The following is a 17528-nucleotide window of genomic DNA, read 5'->3' as shown; positions in this document are numbered from 1 at the left end:
ATGTTGCACATAGAATCACAACACTCAGTTCAGGTGTGTCCTTTGTCAGACCTGCTGCACAGCAGCCTTGGGCTTGTCCCATAGTTGGAAGAGGGTTGATTGTGCCCTGCTGACTGCAGTGGATGCTGCTAAGCTGAACTGCAGAGGTGTGAGTGGCACTGGGTCACCTCCCTGAGAGCAGCTGTGTGAGTACAACAGAGCTGTAGTTCACTGGCTTACTGCAGCCTTGAGCACAAGGTCCAGTCCTCACAAGAGTGTTATACTCTCCTGAGCCTGCTTCACTTGAAAGGTTTCTTACATCAACTTTTGCTCAAGCTTCCTTAGGTAATGAGGAGATTTGCTTTACAACTCTCAGTGTGCTGTGCAGCATGTAAGCTTGTGCACACTGCGGTGCAGCACTACGGCGTTTGAGCCATCGCTTGTGTCAGTGGAAACTCGTCCTGACAGCTCACCCAGCTGTGGCTTGTTAGGAGGGTGGCAGTGCTAGCTTACATGCCATCCTGCTTCAAGCAGAAAGGGAGAGAAGTAGCTGGAGATAAACTAACTGGTGTGTTTTATTTAACATTTTGTCTTCCGTTCTTCTTGCAGGGTTGCTAAAAATCCACTCAAATCAGTCTAGTCCACAGCAGGCTGTTCTGACAGTTCCCAGCCAGCTTAAACAGCTCGGTGTAAACACAGCTTCTGGAGGTGTTCAGACAATACTCATGCCTATGAACAAAGGTAAAGGGCAGAGGAGGATGACAGATGGTGTTTGAAAATCTCCTTTGACACAGGGTAGCACTTGGTCACTGTTGGCATACATGGTCCATGGAAGTAGAGTTAGAAGAAATTGTAGCAAGGAATTCATCCCTAAACTTTGTGCTGCAAAAGGAGTGTGTTGCTTCTGAAAATGGTAATTTGTCAAAGTGTATGAAATTTGATTTTTTTTCTTTGTTACCCCCTCCCTTTTTTTTTTTTTTTTTTTTTTTTTTGTTCTGTTCATCTCCAGTGCTACAGTCACTTTCTGCCAGCAAAGTTTCAGCAGTTTCAGCAGTCACAGCAGCAAGTACAGTTATCCCAAGTCCCTCCACGGCATCCATTGCCAAAGGTAAAAAGGGATTTCTTAGTAAGACAAGTAGTAAAAAAAAACTGGTGCTGCTTTATGCAAGTGCCCTGACTATTAAAGTAGACTCCATGACTGTGGGTTCTTTTATTTTCATTATTAACAGAGTTTGAATCAAGTTAAAATGACACCTGGGGACTAGAAATTTAACAGTGACTTCCCCCTCAACAGATCCCACAGCGTAGATGAGTATGGAGAAAAATGAGAATGTTCTAGAAAGCTACAAGGAGTATGGAGAAAAATGAGAATGTTCTAGAAAGCTACAAGTAGTACCTTAAACATTCATTGTTTCAGTCCATATTTGCAGAGCTGCATAGAGCAGCAAGTATTCAGGCCCAGATCCTGCTGTTCTCAGCCAGATGCACTGAGGTTGCTTTCCAGCAGCACTAGATGCAGACAGCTCGTGTCCTGGTGTAGGGAATGAGATACACACAATCCTTCCCAGAATAAAGCATGGGGCAGAGTTGACACACTTGAAGTCCAGTTCTGGCAAAACTGTCATGTCTTTCTCCATCCCAGCTGCCTGACCAGGCTGCCTGGTTATTTGGGTTTGGCACATCTCTCACTGCTTCTGTCTCAGCAGAGTTTGTCCTAGACATGAGAAAGTTCACATGTCAGAATCAGTGATGTCTTAAAAAAAGTTGTCACTTTGAAATGTCACTTCATGTTAAAACTTGGTAGCTTTCTATCCAGCTCTTTGCTTGCAGGTTCGCCAGGCAGTTCAGTTTAGATCAGGCAATCATATGCAAAAGAGCAGCAATTGGTTATGCAGGTTTCTGACAAGGATGAGATGTGAGCATGGGGAGCATGTTCTGGTAGGTCTCTTTCAGCAAAATTGAAAGTCAGATTTGTTCATGCTTAGCAATGAGACTGCAAACAATAAATGAAGAGATGTTATGTAAGACCTCTAGTCTCACAAGACTGTCTGGTACTTTTATCAAGCTGGCTGTACTTTTTGTCTTAAAATGTGTTCTGTTTCTTTGAAGTTAAGATGGAGCCTGATTCAACAGGACAAAACTGCAGTTCTGTGGGTACCCAAGAAGGCCAAGCAGCAGTTAAAGCAGAAGAGAGCTCTGAACTTGGGAATTATGTTATCAAGTAATTGTTCATTTCTCTATAAGGTTTTCTGATACATGGATTTCTTTGAAGTGCTGGGGGAATGGAGATGATTCTAGGGATGCGTGCAGTAGTGTTACTTTGACCTAGAAATACATTATAAAATCTGTCCCATACACTGCTGTATCTGTACTAATCCTGTTGGGTGGTTCAGACAGTGTTGCAACGTTTTATTTGTGAATGGATTTGTATGCACAGTTCATGAAAGGGAAAAAATTATTTGAAGATTTGCAGTTGTTTTGGGCTTTGTTAAAATCACAAGCTGCTAAAATCTGTTTATCATCCTCTGCTTGTGTAAGTCCCGTTGCCATTGCGTGTCCTTAGTCAGGTCACACTGCCCAGTGAAATGCAGCTCTGAAAAGGGGCATCTGTAATAAGTAGAACTGTCCACCTTCTGGATCCTCAAGTCTTGTTAAGCTCATATACTTGTGTAATTGCTTAGTATGAGGGCTGCTTTGGTTTAGAATTAGAATTAAATAATAATGAGTGTTCAGTCACTGGATGCTGTGAAATCCAGTGCCTTGTTTGTGATGCTTTTGCAAGTACCTTGTTAGTGTTTTTTCACCAGAACTCAGACTGCAGAATTTTCTCTGCATATTTCTTGCAGTCTGTAGGATGTCTCTTCTGCTCTTGATTCCTCCAACTTCCCTGTCTCTGTGTTTTGTAAAGTTTTGTTATCTCAGTGTATGCCTGCAGACACTACCTTGATGGGGAGAGTGTGTGTAAGAGACAGGAATAAATCTTCAGTCCTTACGCTCTGAAAATTATCTTAATTACAAGATAACTATTGGAAAATACAGTTCCTGCCAGTTTAATAGCCTATGGCTGGTTAGGTCAAGTCCCATAAATACAAAGTTTCCCATGTTTTCTAGGGGGACAGCCTACTAGTTATCCCTCAAAGTAACAATGCAGGGATTTTCTCCAAGTCTGGTTTCAGTTTCTTCAGCCTGACAAATGCAGCTTCAGATGTGGACACTTCAGCAAGAGGAAAGGCTGTTTGAAATACCTTCTCTGGTTTGGGGTGTAACAGTTTATCCTCACATTGCTATTTTTAATGCCCTGGGGCTAAAGACTTTAAAACATGCTCTGATTTTGAAACCTTTTGCATCTGATTCATTGCTTCCAACAGCAGTCTTCACTGTGATTTTTTTTTATCCCTTGCAGCATAGAATATTTGGAGAACATCCAGCAGCTTTTAACAGCAATAGTGAAGAAGGTTCCATTAATTGCTGAAAAAAGTAAGCAGTAAATGAAAAGGCTTTGCTCTGTATTGTCAGTGTATCAACAGAATGCCTTGCATACTCTGTAGCCACAGAAGTTACTGAAGAGTGGAATGAAATGAAGCCCTTCTCCTAGAGAGGTTACCCCAGGGGTTATTCTAAAGATGCTTAGAATTAGGTTCTTCCAGTAAAGTCAAATATGTTGTTAACAGTTAAAATCTTCCATCTGGGTTTTTTCTTTTTCATTAGAAATAGATTGTATTTCTTCACATAATGGTTGCAAGTAGGTCTTCTTTTTCCTGATTTGTCCTTAATGGATTTGCTTTTTTCTTTTTTTTTTTCTTTTCTTTTTTTTTTCTTTTTTTTATTAAAACTAGGGTTTCATTAAGCTGGCAAATACAGTAGTATAGCTCAACCCTGAAACATGTTTGTTATTGGGGTTTTTGCCTTATTTTTTGGACGTGAGGGGATAATTTGCAGAGAAATATTTTAATCTTGTGTGGTACTTTATTACTTCATTCCTCTTACTCATGTATATAACTGAAAATGTATCAGCTTTCCCTGGTAACTAATGCACTTTGAAGGAGTGGTCCTGGAGTCTGGGTAGAGCAGACCCTCTCTAGCAGGGGCAGCAAAGAAGGAGTGAGAGCCACAGGGAAGCTTTCATCACATACAGCTCTCGTGCTTTTGCCAGGAAACCTTCTCACTGTTGTTTCATTTTCATGTTGTAATTTGTTTGGAAAAAAAAAATCCAGTTTTCCAAAGGAAAAGACTTGGAGTAATAAGGCAGAATTACAGTTCTACATAATAGAGTTTGGGGGGGGGACAAGAGGCTTAAAACAGCCCATAGCTACAGGTTCTGTGTATATGACCAAAAGAGAGGCTGGTTTTGCATTCAAAAACCAGCGTCAGTCTCTCTTGGGGAGAGCACAGCATTTGTAAGAGTTGGTTGCAGTCATTGAGCCTGTGAGCATGAAATGCATTTCCCTCTTCCTCTTTGATAAATAACATCAAACCCAGAATGCATCTTACTTCACTTACTGAAAATTTAATGGAGTTTTTGATTTTGTGTTTTTGTAGGTGAGGATGTAAGCTCTTTTTGTGCCGGTTCAGTGGAACAGTATTACAGCTGGAACATTGGGAAGAGGAGGGCAGCCGAGGTAATTCTCTCGTCCAATGTTTCATAAGCAGTCACTAGGAACACAACAAGGATTTCTGAATTGTGGAACTTTCCTTGTTGTTTTCTGATTTGTTTTCTGAATAAATCTGTTATTTTAAATGGCAGCATTCCTTACTGCAAGGTGCACTGACTTGTGTTCAGACAGTGATCCAGTTTATTGTTCACAGGCTTTCTCAAGCAGAAAGGATGCTGAAGGTCATTTTTCAGTTAATTTGTAGTAAGATGGTTTTTGAAGCATTTTAAAGCTATAAATTTTTTCAGACTGGTAGTACTTTATCCTCATCTCTCCTCTGTGGCATGTTACAGTCAAGGGAATTTTCCCCAACTACTTTATCTGTCTTGTTGTGGGATTGTGTCTGCTTTCTGTAGGATGAGAATTGAGGGATCTGACATAAGCAGTACTACTGCTGAAATAGATTGTCAGTTCACCAAAGATAAATACTTCAGTTAACCTGGACCTTTTGTATTGTGGTTTCCCTCTATTTCTTCATAACTTTGCTGTCCTGCTGTGGAGTTTTACAGGGAAGATGTTAACACTGAATTAGATCCTCTGCTGCTGCCAGCTTAAATGCTCAAAGAGTTTAACCAAATTTTAAGAACATGTTTTGCTCTAGTGGATTCTTGCACCGTGCCATCTTTGGTGTTACTTGGGGAATGTGACTAGGCCTCTGTAAATGTGTGTCCCTTATCTTGGGATTTTTTGGATGATAAAGTAAAGTTTAAGTGACCTGTCAGAAGTCACTCTGACACCTGACAAAATCATGTTCCTTTTCTGTTTTCCTTGCAACTTGGATTATGGTTCTGGGCTGTAAGATAACCATAAATGTTCTAGCCAGTGTGATGAGCTTTCTCTTTGGTTGGTCACAGTGGCAACGAGCAATGACAATGAGAAAGATCCTCCAAGAAATTGTAGAGAAGCATCCCAGGTTTCACAATATCACCCCCCTGAAAACCAAGCACGTGGTGCACTGGTGTCGGTGCCATGGCTACACTCCCCCTGACCCCGAGACCCTGCGCAACGAGGAGGACTCCATTGAGGATGTGCTGACACAGATAGACAGTGAGCCAGGTGAGTGTGGAGGCACAGGGAGCTCCTTTCTGCCAAAGACACTGTTCATTAAATGCCTGTGTACAAGCACATCTTTAGAAAGAGAGTCTTACTTTCTTTGTTTTCACTTATTTCACTCTGGAATAACAGAACTCGGAGCTGGTAAGGGCAGGCCTACAAGTGGAGCTGTCCCTTGTCCCCATCAGTCCTGATGTTTTTCTGGTGCTTCTCTTGGTTTTTATTGTGCTTTGGGGCCCTTGAAAGCTCAGTGTAGATGAATCTCATGAAAGATGATCCTTGTTCCACAATGAAATCCTTTACAAGTGGAGACACAAAGTCGGCATAGGGAGTAACGACATTTCTGCCCTTGGGTATGCTTAGCCTCTGTTAAGACTTATCATGCAAATACTATGAATGAGTTCAGGTACAGAACAAAAAAGCCCAAACCTGGCAGTGGCAGTGTAGAGCTCAGTGGGGGTTAATTTACTGCCAAAAGTGAGGTGAATTGGCTGGTGGCTTTGTATTACAGCTGCTACATTATTCCATTAGCATAGCTCTAGGATCCCCTCAGTTCATTTCAGTATGTTTTAAAATCACATCTTTAATTTCATCCATTCTTTACAGTTGAGCTCTCTTGTTTCACCTTTAGATAATGCCTTTCCAAAAGCTGAATGTTTTTCTGTTCTGATCATACAGGGATTTAAGGTATTTCACAGAAGTGTATGGAATTGATTGTATGTTGTAAAGTCTGGCCCTGCATTGCAGTTGTTGAAGGTGGAAAGGAAGCCTACATCCACCTTATAATTTATGTCTAAATCACTGTATTTGTGTTTGTCTTTGAAGAGTAGAACCTATTTACTGCATAGCTTTGCGCTGAAGTTTTACTGACTTGTGTCAGTCGTGCAGAGAAGAGGTTCCCTTTTGCCATTCCACTGTGAACCTGTCTTCTGATTTTTTTCTTAAGAAGCATGATAATGCTTGTCACAATGTAAAAGATGATTTAGCACTACATGGTGCCTACATGTAAAGGCTCCACTTCTCTAAGCAAGTTGAAGAGCATCAGACTGATTTGCCAGTTGCCAAAAAGCTTTAAAAGCTTCTGTGAGAATGTTCAGCAGACTGACATGAGCCTGCTTTTGTATGAAATGCAGCCTTCTTGATTGGTGTAGGAGCAGATGTGGGAGAGAACCATGAGTGTCATGAGGATATAATTAGAAGGCTCTCAATGATTGTTTGCATTTCTGTTCATCCTTATATTTGGTAGGCACTACAAAAATAACTTGCAATTACCTCAATTTCATACCATATTTTGAGTGTGCATCTGTTTATAAACAGCTTTCCATAACCTATCATGTGTTTAATTGATTGCTTCTATTTCAGAGTGCCCTTCATCTTACAGCAGTGGTGAGGAGCTGTGCCGAAAACTGGAGGAACTACAGCAGTTTCTGAAACAAGAGCCAGAACATGAAGAGGAAGTAGATATTCTCAACTTCAGTGAGCCATTAAAAATAAACATTAAGAAAGAACAGGAGGAGAAACAAGAAGAGATGAAGTTCTACATGGCTTCCTTGCCTGCATCAGAGTTTGTGAGGGACACTGCTGAGAAGGTAATAAGTGAATCATAAAGCTGATCAGGACTGTTGTTAAGCTAGTTGTGCTCTTACATTTATTTAGTTGCATTTCTTTCATCTGTATAGGCTTCAGGACTTTTAAATGAAATTTTTTATTCATGCCCTGGAAAAATTGGACCTTCTGACTCAAGGCACACAGCTGCCAGTTCTGGCAGGGAAAAGGAAGAATGCCAGCTGGGAGCTCACTTCAGAGTAGCTGTTTTGCAGGGCTTAGTATAGAAAAATCATCTTGAAACGCTAAAAGCAAGGATAAATAAGGGATGAGGAGCATTAGCATTGAATTCATCCTGATCCATCATGCAAAAGATGTGGACTTGTTGCTTGGACCAATGCTGTGTAATAGCAGTTCCTGAAAAGGGGTTGTGGTAAAACTCCACAACTTCTCTGCTGCTCGGATTTCTTCCTCGTGTTCAGTTTAGGGCAGGAAAGAGGGAGGTTTTCTGTCACGGCAGCAGGAGAGAGGAGACTGACCTGGCTTGTAGGAAAGAGTGCTTTTTGTTGTACCAGAGCAGCAGGAGGGATTTGCATGGAGCAGTTGTTGGAGAAAGAAAGAATCCCTGTCCCGACCTCAGCTGCTGACACCAAGGCACAAAACCTTGGTTCTGCAGTGTCTGGTCTCTTGCTATATAGGTGACAAAGGCACGGGCACGATGAGAGTGGAACTGAGGGATAAAACACTCTTTTGATGTGGAACTCTCCTGCCAGGAGTACTGTTTAAAGTGGTTTCAGTGGCCATAGTTGGGTGCAGGAAAGATGAGTAGATGGATTGAAGATATGTACAGTTTTAAAATGGAGCTTCCATTCTCAACCCAAAGATACCCAGTGCAGCCTGGGTTTTGTGTGGACTTTCTGAAATAAAAACTAAAACCTGCTTTTGTTTCTTCTGACTTTTAGAGGCATTTCTACAGGCTGTATTAATTTTACCCAGATTTTTTTAAAGCCTAAGATTACGCTTCTTGACAGCTCTGTATGTCTACTTCTCTTTTAATCACCCTTTGTAATAGGGTTTTTTTCTGTTAATCTCACCTAATTCTAGTAACATGTGCATTGTGTTTTTTGATATACTCATTCTTTTTTCTCTCTTGTATTTTACAGATAGGGATTTCTTTTCAACCTGCTGAGGTACAAAAGAATGTTTATGCATCTGTAATAGAAGATATGATTTTAAAGGTAAGAAATTACTTCACAGGAAGGGCTTGTCTGTAATTGTATTAATTCAGCAATTAGAAAGGAAGATGAAATATCTTTATTAATGTGCATTTATCAAATCAAAGTCTGCCTTTCTGCATTAATAGATAGATACACAGCTGCCCAGAGAGGGTTATACACTTGTGTGGGGGTTTTCAGTTTTCTAACTGATCTGTTGGCTTGGACACAGAATAGTGATTTGCAAATTCTCCCCACGACGAAGATACTGACTCATTCTGTGATTTTGAAAGTACCCCTTACTTTGTCCTTCCCTTCAGAACGTGGGGGAGGATCTTTCAGATTGTGTAAGATTTGGTTGTTTTATACAAAGTTAGCTCTATTTTCCTAAATACTCCTCAGTTACTTTGCCCAGGTCGTCTCTGCTGGGAGACTGCTGAATTCTTGTGGAGAGTAACAGTTGTGCCATGTGTGAGAAACTATTTCTCCATCATAATCACTTCTGGAAAAACAGAGAAATTATTTTGTACCAAGATTTGAACAGCGGGGATCTGGAGTTCTTGGGTTTGGACTGAAGGCTAATAGAGATTATTTCTAGCAGCACTCTGGTGTATTTCATGCCAAAGGTGATTTTTGGGGTTGTTTATACAAACTGCAGCTTATCAGAAGATGAGTTTTACAAAATCTATTTGATTCCAGGTGGCACAGGCACTAATGTGCGTGCCGGTGCTGTGTTCCCTGTTACTTGCCACAGTACATCCATTTATAGACACAGACTGTAGCCATCAGGTTGCTCCATTATAATTGAAGAGTTATGCCAGCTTTCCTCACTGAATGTTGCAGAAATCCCTCCTCTGGTCTTGAATACAGCACAGAAAGCCAAGAGCCTTAATTAGCTTTTGACTGAACCTTGGTTAAGCCAAGTGTTGGGCATATGGCTGCCCAGGCTAGGAGGTTCCTGTGAGGGTGTTTTGACAGAAGCCTGCTGACCACAGGGAGAAGTACTGGGTCCCAGGAGAATATCTGCAGTCTGCCATGTACAAAACCAGCTCTGGTGTGTGAGAGGAAGGGTCCTGAAATGCTCTTGGAAGCTCAGGCTCTGGAATGCTTGATCCACCCTGCCAGGCACGTACAGCTCTGCAGGTCTGGAGGGAAAGCAGGCTGGGCAGTTGCAGCCTGAGCTCTGTGCACCTCTGGGTCTCTTTCTGTTAAATAAACTCATGTCTTAATAATAAAACTCACTCGGGTGTCTTGGAGTGCCCTGTGCTGATCATTTGAGGATTGAAGCCAGCCAAAATTTCAGCTGCTTCTACACTGATACTTGAGCAAATACCAAGTTCCTTTGCTCTTTTTGTCCTAATGCTGTCTCTTGTCTCAGGCTACTGAACAGCTGATGAGTGATATCTTACGGCAGGCGCTCGCTGTGGCGTACCAGACAGCTCCTCACAACAGGTACAGCACGGGGCTGCTTTGCCACCGCTCACACCAGCACTGAGGGTGGAATGGCTTCAGGAATTTAGTCAGGCTTTGTGTGGCTGAGACCACGAGACTGAGGGAATTTATGGACTCTGCTCTGAGAAGAACCAAGCCTTAAGAGGGGTTTGTCATTTCGTGGCTCCCTAGTGGGAACATAAACATTAAAAACCGAGGCAGGGTTCTTTGGTGTTGCCATGCCTCAGAGGCAGATGAGCTGTTTCTGCAGGGCCGCACTGGAAGGACCCGCTCACTCTTGTCCATCTCAGATTGCTGTGTGGACAGCAATGTCCTCATGGCCTGCCAGAACTTAACCTAAATAATCTCTTTATTTTACTGATGCACACTTTTGTGCCTCAGATACTGAGTGATTTTTATAGAATCATAAAATTATTTGTATTGGAAGGGACTTTAAAGATCATTGTGTTCCACCCCCTGCCATGTGCAGGGACACCTTCCACTATCTCAGGTTGCTCCAGGCCCTGTTCAACCTGGCCTTGAACACTTGCAGGGATGGGGCAGTCACAGCTTCTCTGTGCAACCTGTCCAGTGCCTCACCACCCTCAACAGTAATTTTTTTTAGTATCTATTGATTAAGCCACATTTTGATTTCTGTTCAGCAGCATTATTTGGGATAGCTTAAATTGATTTTAAAAACCCCAAACACTATGAGAAAATACTCAGTTTAAATATTCTCTTGTATGCAATATATAAATATTTACCTAATATATTAAAAAGTATGTATACATGCTATATGTAGAAGTACTCACACAAAAATTATGCTATACAAGTTCAAGAATTCATACTTTAGTACCTAATTTTCCTGTCCCAGTGCCCAAGAGGTTCCCCCCCCCAGTCATTTGAGTGGCTTTTTTTTTGTGCTATGATATTTTAATGCTTTCCCTGCATTGCTCTAACACCTGCTCTTATATCCTTTTTTTTTTTTTTGCTTTGATTGTTATTTTTGACTTGCTGTTTTATGGACATGTGGTTTTTTGTGTATTATAATAGCATCTCTGATGCATTCCCTGCAGGACTCCAAGAGAGATCACAGTGATGAATATTCACAAAGCCATCTGTAATATTCCCTTTCTTGACTTCCTCACAAACAAACATATGAAGATACTAAATGAGGAGCAATGAAATAGAGCAGAGAAGGTGCTACAGGAAAGGTGGATTTATGACTGAAGTTGAGCTGACAAATCCAGTATTTCTGTAGGACACTATTACACTTATAACATTGGGCTACTAGATTGTTACCTCCAATTAAAGATGCACCTTAATGCAACAAAATGATGCTCTGTTCCAAATCAAGTTGTTAAATGTCAGTGTTTACTTGGTAAGTGTACGTTCAGTGGCTGAACAAACATTGTCAGTTTGCATCGAATTGCTAGTTGTGAGAGTCTCTGCAGGCCTGGTCCCTCTGAGACAGCTCTGCTGGTGAGACTGAACTGGTTTTTAAGATGAGATATGATGATTTTTAATGCAGTCTACATACGAGTTGGTGTCCCCGTGCAGCGAGCAGGGCACTTGCTCTGGCACTCTGAATATGGGAAAAGTCAAAGGCAGCTGTGTAAGGTGGGCCATCTGAGTAGATGGGCAGATTAGGCGTGGATTTGGGGGAGCAGAAGGCTGAGGGCAGCAGCAAATTTGGCCCTTCTTGCCTGAGCATGATGTATGTGACTGAGAACAGCTGGGTAGGTTTGTCAGCAGCTTACTCAGCTAAGTGTCACCTAACCAAATTCCTTGCCTCTAGAGGAGGTGTCAGATGCCACCTTTCTTAGTCACCTTGGAAAGGGTAGACTGGCAGATCCTCAAGCAAGATGAACAAACCACGATCAGGCTTGGAAAGATTTGACTGACCAGTTGTCCTGCGTGAGAAAGGAGAGGAACAAAGGTGATGTTCAGGGTTTGTGAGCTTGGGGTGGCTGAAACGCATCGCTTGCCCAGCGAGTGCCTCCCCAGGCTGCCAGAAGGTTTGAAGAGTGCCGGAGGGCAGATGACCAGCGGTGTTGTACAAGTCTTATTGTTGTAGCAGCCATTCACCAAGTATCAGCCTGAACTGTGAACGGCACTGCTTTGGCCTCAGTTCTGTTCAACACAGAGGCCTGGTGGGATCTAAAAATCAAACATTTGCTGCTTGTGGGGAGATCTTCTGATGTCTTGACTGGAGGGAGAAGTTCTTCTACTAACCCCAGCACATACCTGTCTCAGGAACACCACTGGTGAGGGAGACATGTCTGCAGCCTGACTGTCAACACCTTGCTGAAGAAAGCTTCGCTGACAACATCCTGACCACCCCATATCCACCACCCCTTTGTCCTGCCCCATGGGTGCTTGCTTGTAGTACGAACAAGCCATTGTGAAGTTGGTGGGACTCCTGTGGAACTGTCGTGCTTTCAGCATGCTTGTTTTGTCTGGCAGTGCTGTCATGGGTGGAGCATGGGCCAAACAGCCAGAACCTCCAGTGCGCTGATCTCAGCTGGGTCTCTGATCTGCTGCATGGCCTTTGATTCAATCACTCTGTGCCTCAGTTTCCCCATCTCTGAGCATGGGGAGCAGGATACCTACCTCACAGGGGTGTACTGAGGCCTCGCTCTTGTTGGTGCCGTGCTTTGACGATACAAAGCCTTTTATAAACATTAAAAACTACAGTTATCTTACTTGGCCTGGGGTAGGAGCAGAATGTTATCTTTTGGTGCTTTTTTGGGGCTAGAACACAGACAATGGTAACTACAGTAGCGTGCAGGAACTGCACACTGAAAAATGCTTCAGTTACAGGTTTCAGACTTGGAAGGAGAGTAGCAGAAGTTTGATGCAGTGGTTAAACTGAAGAAAGCACTGTGTACGTCAGATGGGATGCCACCTGTCTTCTCCACCTTAAATAAAAGCGGAGTCTGCAGGAAAGCCCCTCTCAGTTCATCACAGCTAACAGGGAGCTGTAGTTCTATTGAACTAAGAGTGGCAGAATCTGACCCCTGAATCTAGAAAATGGGACCAATGGATGAAATCCAAACAGCATTTAGAGAAGGACTTAAATGCCCCCTAGGAAGGACATTACAGATGCTCTGGATTCAAAAGCTAATCCTGGCTTGCTCGGGTGAGCTCGGGTGAGTACAGGATTGCCTGTGAAAGGAAAGGGCACAAGCTTAGCCCTGACATTACTTTATCAGCGGAGGTCAGTGTGATGGAGTTGAGCAGCAGTGATTATGTTTCAGCTCAGTGTTGAGTTGGGAGGAATCCAGGTAGCTGGGGAACTGCAGGCCCCCTGCTTTGTAGGCTGTAGTGAACTTGGGGTCTGTACTGCTTTCAGGCAACCCTGTACACTTCATGAAAGAGAAGGGCATTTTCAGGATCCCTGTCACTATCACGACAGCCTGCAGGTTCTGTGAGAACAGCCTTGTGGGCAAACTCAGTCATGCTATGATCTGCAATGACCTCAAGTACTGTGCAGTTTTGGGTGCCACAGTATAAAAAAAGACATTAAGCTACTGGAGAGCATCCAAAGGAGGGCTACAAGGATGGGGAAGGGCCTGGGGAGAAGCTCTGGGAGGAACATCACTTGGTCTGTTCAGCCTGGAGGAGACTGAGCAGAGACCTCATTGTAGTCTTCAGCATCCTCCCAAGGGGCAGGTAGCAGTCTCCTCACTTGTCACCAGGGACAGGACCCAAGGAAATGGCATGAAGCTGAGTTAGAGGAGGTTTAGGTTGAATATCAGGAAAAGATTCTTCACCCAGAGGGTGGTTAGGTACTGTAACAGGTTCCCCAGGGCAATGGGCACAGCACCAAACCTGTCTGAGTTCAAGAAGCGTTTGGACAACGCTCTCAGACACGTGGGGTGACCTGTGCAGGGCCAGGAGTTGGACTCAGTGATCCTTGCAGTGATCCCTTCCAACTCAGCCTGTTCTGTGATTCTGTACACATGCATTTCCAGCCCCTGTCTCTTGCAGGCTTTGTTTCTGGGATTCTGATAACACCCAGAGCAGCTTTTGAGGATGCAGGAGCTCATCTTCGGGCGTCTGTTTGCAAATTGTGGCTTCTTTGCCTGTGTCCTGCTTTTCTGTGAGGAATGGAGTTTCAGAAAAAGTCCTGAACCTGGCCCTCAAGCAGGCAGGTACAGAACCCCTTGTTCTTAATGGGGTTCCTGTAGTGGAGATCTCTTGCTACATTTCTGAGCAACCACAGGTTATTCTCCTAGGAGATGCTATATTATTAGTATATAAAGTTTGCTGAAGAAAAATAAACTGTTAAAAGCAGATAGAAAACAACACATTTGTTTAGTTCTTCAGATGTAGGAAATGTTTGCAACAAGTTCTTTGCATTTTTGAATAGTGGTGGGAGAAAAATTTGTTGGTGAGAAGTTCCTGTGGGAATTGCTTGGAGATAAGATAGAGGTTGTGGAATTTCACACATCCCTTCAGGTATTTGTGGAATGCTACAGCTGAGATGTATTTGAATGTTACAGTATATTTCTCTGGCTTTCTGAAGAGTTAAAAGTTCTCTTTACGAATATTGCCCCTATTTGTAATGCTGAGTGTTTAAATCCTTCATGTTATCTGTATTATACTGTATAATTGTGTAATATACGTATGTTTACAATAAATTCTTTTATTAGCTGTGCTAGGATTGCCTTGACTGTCACCTGTCACTCAGAGTTTCTCCAGATACACAGGTATTTTTGTGTTCTGTGTATTCAGATTGTTGTAGTTAGTTCTGGATTTTTATCCAGAGGAATTGATGTGAAGGAAAAAGTAATTTTCCCCTTTTCTAGTTATTTTAAAAAGCTCCTGGTTTTGGAAGCTGGGGAGGGGAAGCCAGGAGCTGAGTGCCTCCAAGCTTTCATCTTCCAGAGGAGCCTGTTTAAGTAGCAAATCATTGGTTTGTGTGGAAGACTTTTGAATAGTAAGGTGGGTTGAGGTTGGCCCAGATGCCCACCCAGCCACTCTCACTCCACTTCAGAACTCAGGAGAAAGTAACATGTCTTATGTGGGTCAGGATAATGTATCACAGAATCACCTTAGATGTGAATTCTCACCTCTAAGGTCACCAAGTCCTATAGTGGCTGCCAAGCCCACCATTAACCATGTCCACAAGTGCCACAGCTACATGTCTTTTAAATGCCACCACAGATGGGGATGCCCCCACTGCCCTGGGCAAATCAACGAAGTCAGTAGATAAAAACAGGGACGTTGTGTACTGGTTACTGCCATAGGCAAAACAGGCTCGACTTGGGGAAAATGGGTTGAACTTAATGCCAAATAGAAGATGAATGGCGAGAGGCAAAGACAAAAAAACCCGCCAACTCCCCCTCCCCCCAAAACACTGGAAAAAAGCCCCCAAAACCCCAAAATGCTTTTCCCCCGACTTGTTCTCTGGTGTCTTCAGTCCTTCACCACTAACTGTTGCCTCCTCCCTCCCTCAGGCCGGCCACGGCTCCTCCGACGCGTTCGGCGCTCTCAGCTGTCCGGGGCGGCGGGAACCGGCGGCGTCCCGGAGGAGTAGCCCCTCTCCTCACGGAGAGCCCCTCACAGAGACCCCCCACCACAGCTCCCTCCCTTCAGAGACCCCCCCCACCACAGCTCCCTCCCTTCAGAGACCCCCTCACGGAGAGCCCCTCACAGAGACCCCCCACCACAGCTCCCGCTCCCTCCCTTCAGAGATCCCCCCCCCCACCACAGCTCCCTCCCTTCAGAGACCCCCCCACCACAGCTCCCTCCCTTCAGAGACCCCTCACGGAGATCCCCTCACAGAGATTCTCTTCAAAGACCCCCTCACGGACATCCCCCACACTGTTCCCTCTCCTCAGAGACCCCTTCACAGAGATTCCCCCCCCACACAGAGAGCTCCCTCCCTTTAGAGACCCTCTCAAAGAGCCCCCCCCAGCTCCTTCCCCACAGAGACTTCCCTAACAGATTCCTTTCAAAGGCCCCCTCACAAAGATCCCTCCCTGTTCCCTCAGAGATTCCCCTCAGAGACCCCCTCATGGAGACCCCCTCACAAAGATTCCCCTCACAGACACCAGCCAACAGCTCCCTCCCTTTGGAGAGCCCCTCAGAAAACCCCTCAAAGAGTCCCCCCCCACAGCTCCCTCCCCTCAGAGACCCCCTCACAGAGATGCCCTCAGAGAGACCCCTCCACAGCTCCCTCCCCTCAGAGACCCCCTCACAGAGATGCCCTCAGAGAGACCCCTCCACAGCTCCCTCCCCTCAGAGACCCCCTCACAGAGATGCCCTCAGAGAGACCCCTCCACAGCTCCCTCCCCACCACCCCCTGCCAGCGCTGGGCACTGGCACTTGACACGGACAGGAACCGAAAGAGTAAGCCAAGTTACCAAACTTCTGTGTTCTCCCTGCCCTGTGGGGAGGAGCCGTGGGTGCTAACGCGCCTTGTTTTTAGAAATGCTGCAGAACTCCGTGTTAGCGCTAAATGCCACAGAAGTGCCTCCTGCCCTGGAAGTACACACAGCCTTTCTGAGCTGCAAGGCACCAGCAATCCCTTTGTGGCAAACCAGGTTGGTCCTTAAGATCAGACATTACTGCAGTGGCCAAGGTAGAGGAAATGGGTGCAACTAAGGTAGAGGTCATAGGTTTGCGTGTGATTGTTCGCTCTCGAAGAAGTTAGTGCAATGCAGAGAGAAAGGTGCAGTTTATGAAAGCAAGCAAATCAGTAGTGTGCTGCTTGTGCATTTTGCAAGTTCACAAGAACTCTCCTGAGCAATGGTGGATTTCCCACACCAAAGCTTACATTGAGCATGTGGCAGTGCAGGTATTCACTGCTCCCTGCCACAAAACTCACCTTCAGCATCCCAACAGGCCAGGTGTCAGCAGGATTAAACAAAACAAGCAGGTTCAGTGTCACCCTAGAGGTAATAAATTCTAAAGTTACAGGTGTAAGCCCTTCCTTTTTAAAGGACATTTCTTTATGTGTCAGATAACCCTTACTTGCAGTGTGATTCACAATCGAAAATCCTTGAGGGACTTGGACATGGGCCCTGAGCAACTGAGAAGACAAATACTAGTGTGAGAGCAGTGTTGGAAGCAATTCTGGCATCACAACTCCCTGGAGCCTGCAAAACTCATGTAGATTTGATTTCTTCAGAGGAATTTGGTGTGATACCTTTTGATTTGGCTGAGGCAGGCATTTTTCATACAAAATCAGGTAAGTTGCAGACATTGACAGCCAGTGGCATCACCCTGGACCTTACAGTGTTAAGTACCTGCTCACTTTTCCTTCTGTTCGTTGCTCATGTACATTGAGCAGCAGCTTGTGAACCTTTGGCTTTCTCCTGGAAGTCTTTTGAGGCATAGCTAGAAGAACTATTGCACTGTCTAGGGAAGCTGGCTGTATCTTCAGCACTTTTACTGACTGAAATATTCTTGGGAATAACTGTAAAGCAGTGGTCTCTTCTAACATTCAATGCTATCACCTTTTCCTGTGATTTATGTGAGATGGCAGAGTGAAACTGAGGTGAAACTTAACAGGGCACAGTGTAGGTACGGCAGAAAGGGATCTTCAGAGCATGGCATCTACATCAAAGTGTATCAAACCTCTGCATTTCATAGGGAATGCAGCTGGGCCACAGCTCTGAGTGTGCCTTCAAGCTGTCCTTGC

General features: G+C 44.2%; 1 protein-coding gene across 10 annotated transcripts in view; it reads left to right on the top strand.

Moving 5' to 3' along the window:
• YEATS2 (YEATS domain containing 2) overlaps nt 1-14540 on the top strand; it is a 48402-nt gene extending 33862 nt beyond the window's left edge. For 9 of the 10 annotated variants that reach the window (XM_038145792.1, XM_038145798.1, XM_038145796.1 and 6 more), the window contains 10 exons: nt 589-720; nt 989-1087; nt 2089-2200; nt 3383-3456; nt 4519-4598; nt 5486-5687; nt 7047-7273; nt 8393-8467; nt 9822-9895; nt 10951-14540. In XM_038145792.1, coding sequence (XP_038001720.1) covers nt 589-720; nt 989-1087; nt 2089-2200; nt 3383-3456; nt 4519-4598; nt 5486-5687; nt 7047-7273; nt 8393-8467; nt 9822-9895; nt 10951-11059 — 1184 coding nt within the window. In that variant the 3' untranslated portion in view covers nt 11060-14540. The remainder of the gene's footprint in view (nt 1-588; nt 721-988; nt 1088-2088; nt 2201-3382; nt 3457-4518; nt 4599-5485; nt 5688-7046; nt 7274-8392; nt 8468-9821; nt 9896-10950) is intronic. The other variant, XM_038145794.1, reaches the window with a different exon arrangement.
• Nucleotides 14541-17528: the final 2988 nt, after the last annotated feature.

Source organism: Motacilla alba, chromosome 9, assembly GCF_015832195.1.
Source record: "Motacilla alba alba isolate MOTALB_02 chromosome 9, Motacilla_alba_V1.0_pri, whole genome shotgun sequence".
Lineage (NCBI taxonomy): Eukaryota > Metazoa > Chordata > Aves > Passeriformes > Motacillidae > Motacilla > Motacilla alba.
The sequence above is the reverse complement of the archived record's forward strand: the minus strand, read 5'-3'. Positions and strand labels throughout refer to the sequence as shown.